The 15,049-nt window shown below is 34.1% G+C and overlaps 3 protein-coding genes and 1 long non-coding RNA gene across 5 annotated transcripts in view; 1 reads left to right on the top strand and 3 right to left on the bottom strand.

The window, feature by feature from the left end:
* Positions 1-15,049, top strand: part of sm (heterogeneous nuclear ribonucleoprotein L) — a 196,375-nt gene that overhangs the window by 6,937 nt on the left and 174,389 nt on the right. The window lies entirely within an intron of this gene.
* Positions 1-15,049, bottom strand: part of LOC149091168 (uncharacterized) — a 184,245-nt gene that overhangs the window by 122,945 nt on the left and 46,251 nt on the right. The window lies entirely within an intron of this gene.
* On the bottom strand, positions 5,009-7,054 carry LOC108653056 (uncharacterized). 2 transcript variants are annotated; one of them, XM_018103335.3, is made up of 3 exons: positions 6,480-7,047; positions 5,383-6,020; positions 5,009-5,256 (listed from the first exon to the last, which is right to left on the bottom strand). In XM_018103335.3, the coding sequence occupies exons 1-3, from the start codon at positions 6,672-6,674 to the stop codon at positions 5,172-5,174; spliced, it is 918 nt and encodes a 305-aa protein (XP_017958824.1). In that variant the 5' UTR covers positions 6,675-7,047; the 3' UTR covers positions 5,009-5,171. The 2 variants fall into 2 exon arrangements, with proteins under 2 accessions (XP_017958824.1, XP_017958825.1); XM_018103336.3 differs by having other exon boundaries at positions 5,058-5,253; positions 6,480-7,054.
* On the bottom strand, positions 13,184-14,014 carry LOC108653143 (uncharacterized). The gene has a single exon (XM_018103457.3). The coding sequence runs from the start codon at positions 13,913-13,915 to the stop codon at positions 13,361-13,363; it is 555 nt and encodes a 184-aa protein (XP_017958946.1). The 5' UTR covers positions 13,916-14,014; the 3' UTR covers positions 13,184-13,360.

Here is a 15,049-nt window from a genome sequence, read left to right as displayed (position 1 = left end):
TAGAGAGTTAATGTAATATTTGAAATTTTTAAGAAAAATAAAATTACAATAAATACGAATATGTTATATATTAAAAAATCAATGAAATAGGTTAAAGAATAATGTAATATTTGTTTGTAAAGATTTTTTTTTTATTATTTGTAAGAAAAAAAAGTTATAATAATAAATATGATATTTTAATATATTTAAAAATTAATAGAATAGGTACAAGATTTTTTTTCAACTTATTAATTATTATTCTACTTTAAAAATAGTTTACATATAATAATAATAATACAAACATGTTTTTTTCTGCCACATCTAACATAAGAAGCAAATCATTTTTAAAGTTCATATGAACTACGCCTATTCTTTGTACAGGGTATCTGGCAGTCGCCTTCTTCGCTTGTGCTACGTCACATTTCCTTTTGAAGTTTATGTAACGCATCTAATCGCTGGTATTTGCGGCATGCGGCAACTTTTTAAAACATGCCGTGAATTGCCTTTGAAATGCGTTGCTATATGTGTGCATAGTTGGCTTTAAGAGTACCGCATAATTAATGCAATATACGCACGCATACACACAAGCACATAGACAGGCACACACGCACATACACGACCACACACACACGCATACATAACATTTTAAGCACCTGCGACACATAAAATGAAGCCATATACGAGGGCAGCTGTATCTGAATCCTTCTGCCTTCCTGATAAATGTGAGTAAACATACTCACGCACACACACACAGATACACACATATACATAATATAAACACAGACTCTGCATCACACACACATACACACTCACACACACAATCTCCGACACTTGTTTATTTTAATAATGTTAACCTAATTAAGTGATTAATATGCAAAATGTGCGCAGAGATTAAAACGCAGCGCACGGCAGCCGCGTTAAATTTTACATAACGTTGATTTTTATTTGGAGCCTTTGCAGCCAGAATTCACGGGGTTCAAGCGCATTAACCTAAAGTAAATAAATAAATAAAATGTTGAGAATTATTTGTTGACTTAAAATATGAGCGTTTACGCTCCTTGCGTATCATTTGGAAGCTTCCATATTATTGATAATAGACCTAAAATTAAGGAATACTTTTTTAAATTTTCCAATTCGTATTAATAAAAAGTTACAAAATATTTAATAATTTAAAAACCATTTATACAAATTTTTTTATACGATCGATGATAGCAAATAAAAATTTAATTTACTTACGGGTTAATAATAATTTATATATTTTTTTACATCAAGAAATATTTTTATTTTTGTTTGAGAAAATATTTTTTTTTTTTTAACAAATTTATTTTCATTTTAAAATTCTTATGAAATAGATTTGGTCATTAAAACAACATTTTTTATTTTTTTTTTTAATGACTGTTGTTGAGAGATATTTTTTTTACACTAATTAAACTCAGTAAAATTGTTAGAGTTCATTAAGTAAATGATTTTAATTAAATGAAAATGTGTGTATTTTATGCCCTCAGCCTATCGGAATAGGAGTTGGAAATTCATTTTCTGAGTCCCTTCAGTTCAAGCCTTGGCAACGATGATTAATGTCATCGCTTAGCTTCATTGAATGCCAACTGTCACCTGCAAAATGTGGCAGTCACTGCGCCGCCTCCATCTTCAGAGAGCATTCAGCTCTTAGTCAAGCCGGGCTTAGTGAAAGGCCTAAAATCTCGGCGAGCAATTATTTGTTCCCCAAGTACCAAATGCCTGAAAGTAGGCAATAAAAAGGCGTAGCGGCCAAAGCCTTTTTCAACACTAAAAGCTACTCAACGCTTACGCTTCCCCTTCTTTTTTTTCTCTGCAACTAATTGATGAGCAGCAAATGGCGCGTATAGCAGGAAAAAAAGACGACGGAGGAAGCGGAAAAGTGAAGAGCGAAATGCGAGCAGAGAATGCAAAAAAAAAAGGGCTCTTACCGTAGGCAACTGTCAAGCCAGATCTTTGGGCATTGCTCAAACGCTTTGCGAACAATTAAAGGTGCAGCCAAAATGGCTAAATGGCAGAAAGTGGCTAAAAGTGGCTAGAAATGGCAACCATTTAGCCAGAGTCCTTGAGCTCCGGGCTTTAGAAATTAGAATTAATATTTTTTCGCTGAGTTAACACAATTTCAAGTTGGTTGCGCGACCAAAAACTGAATAACGGTCAGCTCTTCTACTTAATACTGTTGTTGTTATTGTTGTTGTTAGCACCTGTGTGTGCCTATGCTGGTGTGTGTGTGGGTGGGTGTTTGTGTACTGCTGCTCCTGGCAAGGGAAATGTAAGCTTTTGCACGTCTTGTGCTGAGCCAGCTGCAACGATGGCAGCTGCAGCTGCGCTGATAATAAATTCATGATGAAGTGCAATTTATACACTTCATATGCGAGCCCCGGCTGAACCCAACCCAACCCACCCAGCCAGCCGCCTTGTCCACTCTTTCTGCTGAGCTTCGCAACGTCCAAACAGAAAAAGGCAAGCGAGTGGATGGGAGACAGAGAGGGAGAGAGAGGGAAAAAAAGAATTTCCAAGTTTTTCGCAGCGATGCATTAAGCCTTGAAATGTTTGCGGCTAAAACTAATTACGAATGCGACGTCTCTTGCTCACCCGCAAAAGTTTTCCTTGGCCAAAAGTGTTCGCAGTATGAAAATGTTCCTCTTTGAATGCAATTTCATTTGCAATTAATCTAATTCTTAGTGCATTTTCTTTCGTTTGCTGATTCTGCATTCTGCATTCTGTAATTCTCCAATTCTCTAATTCGGTATTCAGCGTTTCAGTTCGCCTCTGCATGCAAATGAGCTGGCCCTTATGTATCAGCCAATTTGTGCATCACGCCCACAAATGCGCCGCCACCCTGCACATCTGAATATTCTTCATCATGCAAATGATTTCCTTTCGGCCAGCCAGCCAGATGGCCAGGTCGCCAGGTGGCCAGCTGGCCGGTAATGGACTTGCAATAGGCTCGTCTCTCGCATACATTACGATTCGACGCATATATTGGCTGGGCGCAATATTTCCTTTTGCCATATTAAAGAGGAAAATTCAATTTTGGTGTAATTTACTTGTGCTGCAATTATTTGCATTAATTGCAATGAGAAAATTCAATTTTGACATGAACCGAATAAGTTTTGACTTGTCAAGGCGATCTGTAATTGAAATACGACTAATTGAATTATTTCAAAGGCAACTGCAAATGATTTTCTTTTTAATTAGTACTTCAATTTGATTCATTTATTCAAAGAAATTCTAAAATAAATATATTATATATATATTTAAATTAAATTCAGTTGGTTTACCTTATATAAATGTGTTGATTTCGGCATGTTAAAGAGTTGAAGACTTTTAGTTGTAAATAAAAAAATATTTGTACTTAAATGACACATTAAGTTTAATTCATAGAGCTAATTACACTTAATACTTTTTAAAAATATATTTTATATAAGAATAATATATTAGGCTAATATCAGTACAAATCAATAATAAATATTCTTAAGCCTTTATGAGTAGAATTCTAATCAGAACGTTTAGGATTAATCATATAATTTATCGATGATGTTGGGATTTTATTTTATTCAAGCTAAAATAGGACAGACAAACGGACTCATTTTCCATTGATCTTTTTTCATTTTAAAATTTTTTTCAATATATGTATATCTCATGTCCCCTTTTTAATTTTATTTGCAAACTCTAATATTTGATTAAAATAACTATAATATTTTTTCATTCATAAAATATATATATATTAGTTATTGATTTAGTTTATTTGAAATTATTTATTAATATATATATATATGTATTATAATTAAAAGCCTTTGATTATTTCACTAATTTTTCTTATTCCATCGATGTTTAATATTTAAATTGAACTTTGCCAGCACTTGAACACTTTTCTCTATTAGTACCATAGCCACAGCACAATTTAGTTAGCCACACAATTGAACTTATCAAATCATTTATAATTTATTCGATTCATGTTTAATTACTGTGACAGTCAATTATTTGACATCGAATCGAATTAAATACAGAGGTAAATGTGCATTGAACAGAAAGCAGAGGACTTTTAGTCCAGAGTATATGTAACTATATTCACACAGCAGCAATTTGATTGCTTGGCCCGCATTTTATATACCTAATTAGGTGCTCAAATTATGCACACATAATAACAAATATTTATTTTAGTGCACATGTCCTTGCAGTGCTTAATCTGAACTATTAATTTGGAGGAAACATGCCTTTGGAATATAATTGAGAATATGGTAATGTAGTAAAAGCAATTTGCGTGGGGTTAAGAATCAATTTAAACTTAATTGTTCATAAATTTATAATTTGCTTTAATAAGAAATTCATTGCAACTTAAATTATTTTGATCATATTTCATTAGGATTCTTGGATTAAGAATATAGTTATTCCAAGTGCAAATTAAATGGGCTTATCAATCAATATTTCACAAGTATTTTTTGCGATTCAAATGTGTATATATGTATATATATATATAGGTATTTATATGTGTTTAGCGAAACAAGCCACGCTTTCAAATCAATAGATACACAAAAGATTTTTTGCTTCAAGTAAATCAACCAATAGGTCGAGCAACTCAGAGCGGAAAAAATGTTCTCTGTCCGACCCAAACGAACTCGTTGAAGAGTCAGCTCAATTAGTTGCTCTCTGACTTTTTTCTCAGAGTGTTATTTTTTCTAAGCAAATACAAAAATATATTTAAATTAAATCAAAAAAAAAATTTATATACATACATATATAAAAATATATACCAACTAAAATAGATTAAGTGTTATATTTAATATATGCAAACCAAAATCTTGGCAGAATTTAAGTACTTAATACTCACGCTACAGAAAGTTATTCAGTGTATTAAAATATGTGAAGTTAGTCAATTTAGTCTCTTCATCTTAATGTGGTATTAAATAGCTTCACTAAGCCACTTCAAAGAGCAACGTAGCCATTCAGATTTTCCTGTTGCATATCAGAATTTGCATTTCAATTAGCATATCAAACAAGGGAATACTCAAAGTGTTAGTGAATCTCTTTCATGCTTTAATTGTCAACCAAGCGCATATAAATTTAATAATTGATAAGCATATTATGATCAACTAGAGATATTTATTAATTATAATACCAAATCAGAGTGCTTAAGACTAACAAAAAACTGCGCAATCATGTGGAGGCAGAGCTTAAGGTGAGATCTGTAGACCATGTCCATGAGCATGACGATTGCCGGCAAAGGGCAGCGACACCAGCATGCTGAACAGTTTTCTTCTAAGAAGCGAAGGTGGAGAGGGAGATAGAGAGAGGGCGAGAATGAGAGAGTGAAAGACAGAGAGAAAGACACATTTGATAAGCTGATTATAAATTTGAAGATTCTTTGTTTATTGATTCGCTTACAAGATGGAACCGGAGTTGCGTTTGCTGCGGCATTTGCCCTGCGCATCGCGGAACTGATGGGCGCGACAGCGTGTGGGCGTCTCAAGCGGTGCGGCACGTTGCACTTTGACCTTGAATATGGGCGAATCGTGACCCCGACCGGGCGTATACTCTATATGTGAGGGATAGGCCGAAGCTGTTGCAGCTGCACTAATTGGTGTTCTCGATGTTGTTGTCGTTAGGGGCTCATCTTTGGAGCGCGCATGCAGCCATTTAGGCAACAGCGTCGATGGCCCGCCTATGGGCGTCTCCATGATAATTAAATTGCTCGCCTTGGGCCGCAAGCGCTGCGTCGCTGCAATGTCTGCCAAGAGCTGAGCGCTGTAGCTGCTCATATTGCTGCTGGGCGTTGGTATCGACGTAGCAGCAGCAGCTGTTGGAGCGACAGTTGTTGGTTGAGCTGCTGTAGGTGTGCTCGATGTTGCTGCTGATGTTGCTGCTGATGATGCTGTTGGTGGTGTTGCTGCTGTTGTTGTTGTTGTAGTTGCTGCTGCTGCTGTTGATGGTGTTGTGCTGGCTTCGGTGGTAAACTTGATGGGCTTAATGGTCAGTGCACTATCATCATAGTAATAATCATCGTACTCCTCATTATACGATTCCTAATAAAATGAAGAAAAAGTAGCCATTGAGCATGAACAACTGCAAAATACTCGTTCAAGGTTTGATTGAGTAGATCATATACGACATTAATTAATTAACATTATGTAAGCTATACATTACGCCAAGAGTAGCTCAGTTATAGCTCCAAAATTATAGAAGATACAATTTGTCCAATTGTAATATGAAAATCTGAAGTCTCTTCCATATATTTGGAATATATCTAATTCGTACTTCATGGTAAAATATAGCAATGATTTCTAAAAAATAAAGCATTCCCCATTTTTCATACCCCCTACCTTCTATATCTCTATATACTCATAATCTCTACCCCATCTGCACTGTCTTCCATAAAACCAATATACTCTTCTCACTTCATGCACGAGTATAACAAGGAAGTTATTTTTAGCCAACAATCATTGTTCAACTTGTCGCAGCCACATTCCAGCACAACTACTTACATCGGCCAGCTCATTTTGATCCACCTCTATGATGGCCACATCCTTGATGCTCACGTGTATATTGTATTTGCCCGTCTGGCGCTGATCGTAGAGCGCGCGAGACGATTCATTTTCGTCGGCTTCTTGCTGCAGCGGCTGCATTTGAACGTGCAGCACGCCAAACGTTAACAACATCAACGACGACAGCTTCAGCATTCTGCGAGAGATTGAGTGATGCGAGAAACCAGTTCTTGGGCAGTAGCAATTGCAGTTAGTCTTTCAGTCCGTCTTCCACTCAACACTATGTTTTCAGAACTGTTGGCTTGAACGATGCGCGAGCAACTGAGCTGACCAGCCACTCGGAGGGCTCTACTTAAAGGTTCTCGATGGCACCTACTTAGCTGCCAAGGTGTAAGAATATATGTTATGTGCTGCAAGAGGCGCGACTGAAAGTGTCAGCTGCTGATAAGCTTAAACGAGTTCTGCACACGTCTTACCACAAGAAGAAACTTTTTATTGTGTATCATTTGGCAAAAGAAAAGTATTTTTGATCTCTTAAGTAAACGGTTCAGGTTTGTCAGTTGGGTAAACAAAATAAATGAAGATGATGAAGTTGTTGATATAAAGTCTATTTATTTAAATATAACAATCCGGCAAGGTTCTTTAATATTAGCAATATTTATATATTATATAAATTTTTGTATATGTAAAAATTATTTTATGATTATTTTTATTATTATTTTATTATTATTATTTTAGATATTGGTTTACAAAAGAAACATCTTCTCTCTTGCTTGCTGATATATCCAGGTATTCCTTATTTAATTATAAAATATTAAAATATTTTCAAAAGTAATTTATTGCTTTATCCCCTACTTTATGTTCTTGGCTACCTCTGAAAATATTTGTATTTAATTTTAAAAATTCCATGCTACCTCGACACTCGTAAATAATGGCTTGCTAGTATCCGAACTATCCTGTTTGGGTTCTACAACAGTTAACATCAATATTTACATGCACTATGCAAATGCAAACACTCGAATGCCATCTTAAAGGTTCTCGAGGCTCTCGAGCGGTATTGAGGGCCAGCTAGATGGTTGAGAGGGGCGGTTGAGCAGGGGGTGATAACCGCATGCAATGTGTACCCATGTAATTTGAGTTGAGTGGTCAGCATGAAATGAACCATCAAGCAACACCAAGTAAATGCTCAACTGCATCTAATCATAAGCGCAAACAGCTGACAGCACGCACAAATAGTTCTCGACACTTGAGCGACGAGCTATGAGCTCTGATTGGCGTGAGAACTTATTGCCTAAAAGATGGGTGATGCAAATAGAGAATGGTTTGGAATTTAAGATGTTATAGATGATGTGGAATAAATCACTGTTTTAGAAGTTAAAGAAGAGCATAAAGGAATTTTTTGTTAAAAGTTAGAAAATACATATATGGGAGAGCAACGAGTAAAGTTGTAAGCAAAAAAGGTTGAAAAGCATAAACAAGTGAAGTTAAAGTATGAGAATATGTTTGAGGCTATAAAAAATGTGGTATTTTAGTTTAATATAGTATCCGTACGGTATAATTTAAATTTCTGGTTAATTTATTATTTCTGGTTGGTGTTTATATGTCCAGCTAAAATTTTATCATAAAATTTTCACAGCTTTGGTCTTAGTTATTTTATTGTCGCTTTTTGAAGAAAGTTATATACTGAACTTTCGCCTAATTTCAAGCCCATATAATTTGCTGATAAAATAATATTGTTGTGAATGTATAGAACATGGTTCATATACTATTAAATTTATTTAAAATATTTATTAACACCTGTTTTAAAAAAAGATATGTTAAATATTAATTAATAATTATTTTAACAAGTGAGAAGACACTAGTCGAGACTGCTCGACTAGGAGATACTCTGATCCCTCAAATCTGATATTCTAATCACTCTGCACTTCTTTTGAACATACATACATACACACGCACGTATTAGAACGCGTTCTGCGAAATTATATAAAATACACAAAGGTCTACATTTTAAATTAGATGTGGGAGATATAATCTTATAATTGATTTGCAATAAAGTTTTTTATCGATAAAAAAATAACGGGATGAGTTATCGTTTTTTAATGACAAACTCGATATGTAATGTATAAAAATCAAGTAAACTATATATAATATATGAAATGTGAATCAAGTGAATTGCCATCCCATATTATTACATAGAATTTTGATCAATTATCAAATCGAAAAATAAGTTACATACTAAAATATTTTACATATTAAATATGTTAAATGTGCATTCCGATTCGACTAACAGAAATTAAAGTTCAACTCTTTTAAGGTTTAACAATTTAAGGCAAATATTTAAAAGCACAGATGTTTCACATTTCCTTTTAATGTGAACTGTTAATTTAAGCAAATAATTCTGATAATATTTACAGCAGAATTTAAAACACTTTCAATGTTTGCTGTCAGCGCGTATTTTCATTTCCACTTTCCATTTCGTTTTTGTTTTCCCCCTTTTCCTATTTTTATTTCTTTTTGATTGCTTCTTGTTTTAGTAAAATGTAGCTTGTTTTTTTTTTTAAGAAAAATTTTCTTTAATTGAAATTGATGAATTGCGCTGGCAGTGGCATTTATTTACTTAATTGAGGAGTCAATTGCATTTTGCAACGGTGTATGCAGTGCACAGCAGTTTTTCTTACACAGGCAACAGCAGGATATGTCGCTCCCGCGCCTATTCCAGCGAGAGTTGCGTCTGGGATGCATCGTTAAATCATTTTTCATCTTTATGTAAAATGGTTTTTTTCTCCGTGTATACAAATATGTGTTTGTGTGTGTGGGTGTGCGTACGTGTATACATTAATTTGTGTTTGTAATTTCCGCCATTGCGAAATGGCTGATGGGGCAGCTGCAATTGCAATACGACAGCTGCAGCTGCAACTGTAGCTGTAATTGCAACTGTTGCATGCGTGTATGTGGGCACACGTGTGCGTGTGTAAGTGTGCGTCCCTGTACGCAGCGCACTAATTAAATTAATTGCTTAATTTTAACTTAATTTGCCACATGTGGCAAGTTGTGTTCACCTCGCTTTGTTTGCCCCATTGCTCACACGTGCATTTGCCTTTGCGTTTGCTCCTCCTGCCAGCCAATTACGGCACGTTCTCTTTGGATAACCATAAAATTTGGTTTGTTGCCATAACAACAACAACAACAACAACGGCAACGTCAACTGTGTCTCTGCGGGTGTGCATGTGTGTGCGGTTGGCTCAGTGTGTGAGTGCGAGAGTGTGTATGTGCTTTAGTTGGGGTTTTTTGCATGGCTAAACTTTAACACCTACTATCACTTGGTCAAGTTTTAAACGCTATCATGCTTGAAAAACAGTTTGAAAACATGCAAAAGAATATGGCATACAAATTTCGCATTACTCTTTGAATAAAACATTTAAAAAAAAAAAACTATGAAAATAACTTTAAGCTGCAAGAATTTAAAATACAAAAAAAAACCTTGGCATGCAATTTTCCATGTTTTTTATAGGTAAGCAATTTTATAATTTAAATTTTAGGCCATTTATGCAGTTTCAAATGAAAAGAATGTCAATATAATATTAAAATATTTAAAAAAAAAAAAAAAAAAAAAAAAAAAAAAAAATAGTACAATAAAATATATATATAATAATATTTCATATTTTTCATTATTATTACAAAAAAAATATAAAAACAGATAACTATAAGCGAAATACCCAATCAAAGCATTTTCCTATGAAAGTAATTTAAGATTCATTCTAGAGTTTTCCTTCATCAGATTCTAAAACAAATAATTTATCGGTTAGTAAAGCATTGCTTAATGTCTTCATTCTACTAAAAAAAATAATAATTAATAAATTTTATATGTAAATTGAGAGTTCTTATAAAATTGCTATGAATAAAATTGCTATGAATAAAAATTTGTTTATAAAGTTAAACTGAAATTAAATTATATAAATTTAGGAACTGCATTTTTACTGAAATCGTGTTTAGAATTGTCTAGGGTATTGGATGATAAGCTCTAAAACTAGACATCATATTGACAATGAGTATAAATTTAAAGTATAAACTTAGAGCTGTCTTTTCGTAACTTCTTTTAGCCAATACTCAAATGAAATGATCCGGGATTTTTAATGGGTTGCTAAGTCCCCAGCGTTTGTTTCTGTGACAGAGTCTGACACGTTCATAAAGTTTTCTTACGTTTTCCGTTTTCTTTTTTTTTGGGTAGACGGACAATTCTTAGAAATTTCATACTCAGCAACCTCACTATTATTTTCATGATCAGGTCTGTAATGATGCTTTAGCTTCACTGAGTTTTCTTTGCTTCATATTTCACGGCTTTTTAAGCTTTTTGCTCTGGTTACATTACATGTAAAATTTTAAGCATGCAAATCTCATTTACTTTTCGCTATGAAATTGTTATCTTGTTGTCCCTCTTGTCTTCCACTACTTCTTCGTCTCGCTGTTAATCTAGTAGTCCGAAAAGTACGAAATACTCGTAATCCTTCAAAAAGATACAAAGTTGTCGCTGCCAAGGCACCTGATTATGCAAATTGACAGCAGCTGCTGCTGTGACAGTTCAAGTTGTTGTTGTTGTTGCTGCTGTTGCATCTGCTGGCGCTGCAGCTGTTGTCTTGGCCAACTTCAATTTTCTTGCCGTTATTTTTGTTGTTTTTTTTTTTTTTTGGCCGCTTGCAACACTAATTACCTACATTAGACAACCTGCACAGCATCGCAACTCAATTAGCAACTGTAAGCGGCACTCGGCGAAACCGTGCAACATTGTTGTTGTTGTTGCTGTTGTTTGCTGCATTATTCACGGTATCCTTTGACCTTTCGGCCATAGCAGCACCAGCAGGAGCAACAACAACAACTACGTAAATTACAAAGCGCTTAAATACGCTGTTTTGTCAAATTAAACCAAAGCTAAATAAGCCAGTTGGCCAAGCAGCACCAATGAGGACTGAAAAGAGTTGGCTGGTGTTGGTGAGTGTTGGTGAGTGGACAGGAAGTTGCAGTTGAGCAGCCTGGCGACAACGGAAGCTGAGCCCAACAACAACAACAACAACAACAGCAACAAAGCTGGACAAACTTTTGCCAAGCGGAATTGTAGCAGACACCCAACAACAACAACAAGTGGGAGGAGGAGAAACTACAGTGAAAGTGTTGCGGAAGTGCTGTTGAGGGAGAGAGAGAGGGAGAGAGAGAAGGAGAGAAAGGAGAAGTGGAGCTCGCTCAGCAGTTGGCATTAGGTAGCTGGGCGCTTTAACGGATGTCGGACGCCATTTTGCTGTTGTGCACAAACATGGCCGCCATTTGGTAAACCATTTTGATTGCGAGCTTTATTCCGCTTTCAATGTTTGCAACAAAATTATAATAAGTTTTCATTTTTTGTAAAAAATATGAAAACAAATACGAATTTCTACTTGATATGATGGGATATATTGCATAATAATTTATACATGTATAAAATAATCTGATTATTAATTATTAAATATTTATTAAATCAAATAAATAAATAGCAAATCAATTTTTTTGTCTTCCTCTATCATCTCGCTATACAGGGTATATTTTGTTCGGCTCTTCGAATTTACCTTTGCCTCTTGTTGTTTAAGTTTGCATCTAAATGTATTTATCCATTTGCATACCTGGAGGCGTTTATGCGTTTCAACAGCAGCAGCAACTACTTGAAACCCATTTCCATAGCCATTTACAATCCATAAACCTCTGGCTCGTTCTCTCTTTTGCTCTCTCCTCGTACTCCTCCACCTCGTGGCGTCTGGCCCCTTTCGTTTACTTATGCATGCGCTGCAAGAGTCCAGCATAATAATTACAGTGCGCTATCAGCACCGACATTCAGCATGAAAAATTGCCTGGCAACGCCACCTGTTGGGCAACTTCTTCTTGGCTGTTGCTGTTCTCTTCTAACTGCAGTTAGTTCTGATTCACCACCACAACAATAACAAGAAGAATAATAACAACAACCAACTATGCAGAGCCATAAAACGCAAGTGTCACACGGATTATTCATGAATGGAGCATGCAAATCGAGAAGCCAAGCAAAGGCGCTGGGCAACTGAATACCGAATACAGTGTTGGAAAATGTGAAAAAATGCTGTAAAGCACTATGCTATGAAATATCTATCGGAAAATTACGGTAGTAGAAGTTTATTAAATATTGAATTGAAATATTAGCTTATGATAAGAAGTTCTGAGTAATAAAGATAAATTGATGCATATTGGTCGAAATGAATTTTTCCCTTGAATAAAAATATCGAATTAAAATAGATGAAAAGTCTAACTAGCAAGTAATGAATTACGCGTTTTATTTCTCTAAGAGACAATAGTAAAAATATCAGTTTAGTTAAATAATAGAGAATAACCATAATTTTATTTATGAAAATTTAACATAAAGACTGGCAGAATATCGAAGATAAAGAATAATAAGAAAAGAAAAGAAAAAGTTAGAAAAAATACAAAATTTATAATAATAGTAATAAAATTGTATGAGAAACGAGCAGCAGAAAATCTTAAGCTGAAAATTAATAAGAAACAAGCATTTACTTGTTTTAAAGCGTAAGTCCAAGCTATATTCTTATCCAACAAATCTTGATTGATTTTAGATTATTCTCTCTTCTACATTATGCTAATATATCAACTTTATTATGGAATCATCACTTGTAAGATATAGTACAAAAAGTGAATTGTTCACACATATAATCATTTATTTTTTATAATTTGCAATTTTGTGTACAACCCGTATATATGGTACCCGTTCGGCCCTCATATAATACAACTGTTGCATATGATCGAAACTGTTACAAACATTTAAAATTAACATACAACATATTAATATATACATGCATATAGGTGTATATATTTCACAATGTTTTCGGCTTAACGATTGCCAACTTTCCCTTGTTGGCTTTATCGCGCTTATACCAATCCTCGACATACTCCTTATTCACCTTGGCAATGCTCGCCAAGTAGCCCACGTAGTCGACATCACTATCGAGTGCTAGGATTTCGCCATAGAGGCCACTCATCTTCAGGCTGTAGCGTGCCAGGGCATCGGGTACTTCGTACTCATTCATTTCCGTCTCATCGAAGAACTTGACCAGCACCTTGTGGCCTCTGGTGAAGCGTTGAGCGGCATCTGGGGCTTTCAGCTGACGCTGTAGATCTAGCATATCCTCCTTCACCTGACGCAGTGCATCCATCTTCAATTGGACCTGCTCCTTTAACAGCTTCGTAATATCCAGGCACTGTTTCTCTTGGTTTGCTATAAATTCCGTTAGTTTCTCAATACTTGTATTCTTTGATTCGCTCATGAACTTGCGGATGTCCGTAATGCGCTTTACGTCGGGCAATGCCAAGTGATTGGTGCGACCACTCAACGAGATCAGCTCCGGCATCTCCAGATTTACGGTACCCATTTTAAATAAAATATGTTTTTTATATATAGGTATATGAATAATTCAATTGGTTATTTTATGACAAATATTTCTCTATGAATACACTTTTTCTCTAATACTTATAGGACTAAGGCCTACCTTGTGCATACAGAAATTTATGTTTTGTTTCAATATTTCAAAATAATTTATTCAATTATTATTATTATAAAATATAATCAAGAAAAGGAATGGAAACGCTTTAAAATTTTATATATATTTTAAATTTGAATTGCGGCACATTTGTTTTTTTTTTTCCTTCCGCCAAAAAGTATGCAATATATTTTAGCCATTGTCAATAGATATTTATATTCAATTTATTTGGCATAATACTGCCTTTTTGACAGTTTTCCACGAAATTCGTGTTTTTGAAATCCTGCATATTTAGTATTCTGTCCACTATTTAATTAACGATTTCAAGCATTCCAATTGACACACACATGAAACCTACAATTTTTGTTTATCTTTTTCAGTGTTGATTGAAAAGCGCTCAACGAAAATGCTAATTCCCTGCCAAAGGATACTTTACATTGCACACAGATTGTAAGGCGTATTTAAGAGATATAGATAGATATTCAACTTTAATTTCCATATTGAAAAACTAAGATAAATTTTAAAGCTTGCCTATCTACCCTACAAATTGTTTTATAAAACTAAAAAATTTTGTATCACATCACCTACTATTGTTAGGATATATAAGCCTCGGTAATTCTCTTTTCCATTTGATATTTCAATTTATCTCCAGATAAAATTAAACACTAAAACAAATAAAAAATATTCATGCATATTTTTCGATGATAAATCTATCTATGAGATTTATTAGTTATTGAGCAGTCATTTATTCAATTTTATTATGTACGTATATAAAAATAAAAATAAAAAAAAATGGTCTACTAAAAATATTTTAATATATTATAATATATATAAATAATTAACAAGTGTTTATACTTCTTTAAATATTTTACTCAGCCAAATATTTAATTAATATAATTTTTCAGATTTTAAGAAAATAGTTGAGTATTCAGAGCTAACAAATTTTTATAAAATATTTAATAAATGACTATAAAATGTGGCTAAAAATTTAAATAAAATTTCAAATTTGTCTGTATTATTTCTTTA

Source organism: Drosophila navojoa, chromosome 5 (genome assembly GCF_054131105.1).
Source record: "Drosophila navojoa isolate 15081-1374.11 chromosome 5, UAZ_NAV_1.0, whole genome shotgun sequence".
NCBI lineage: Eukaryota > Metazoa > Arthropoda > Insecta > Diptera > Drosophilidae > Drosophila > Drosophila navojoa.
The sequence above is the reverse complement of the archived record's forward strand: the minus strand, read 5'-3'. Positions and strand labels throughout refer to the sequence as shown.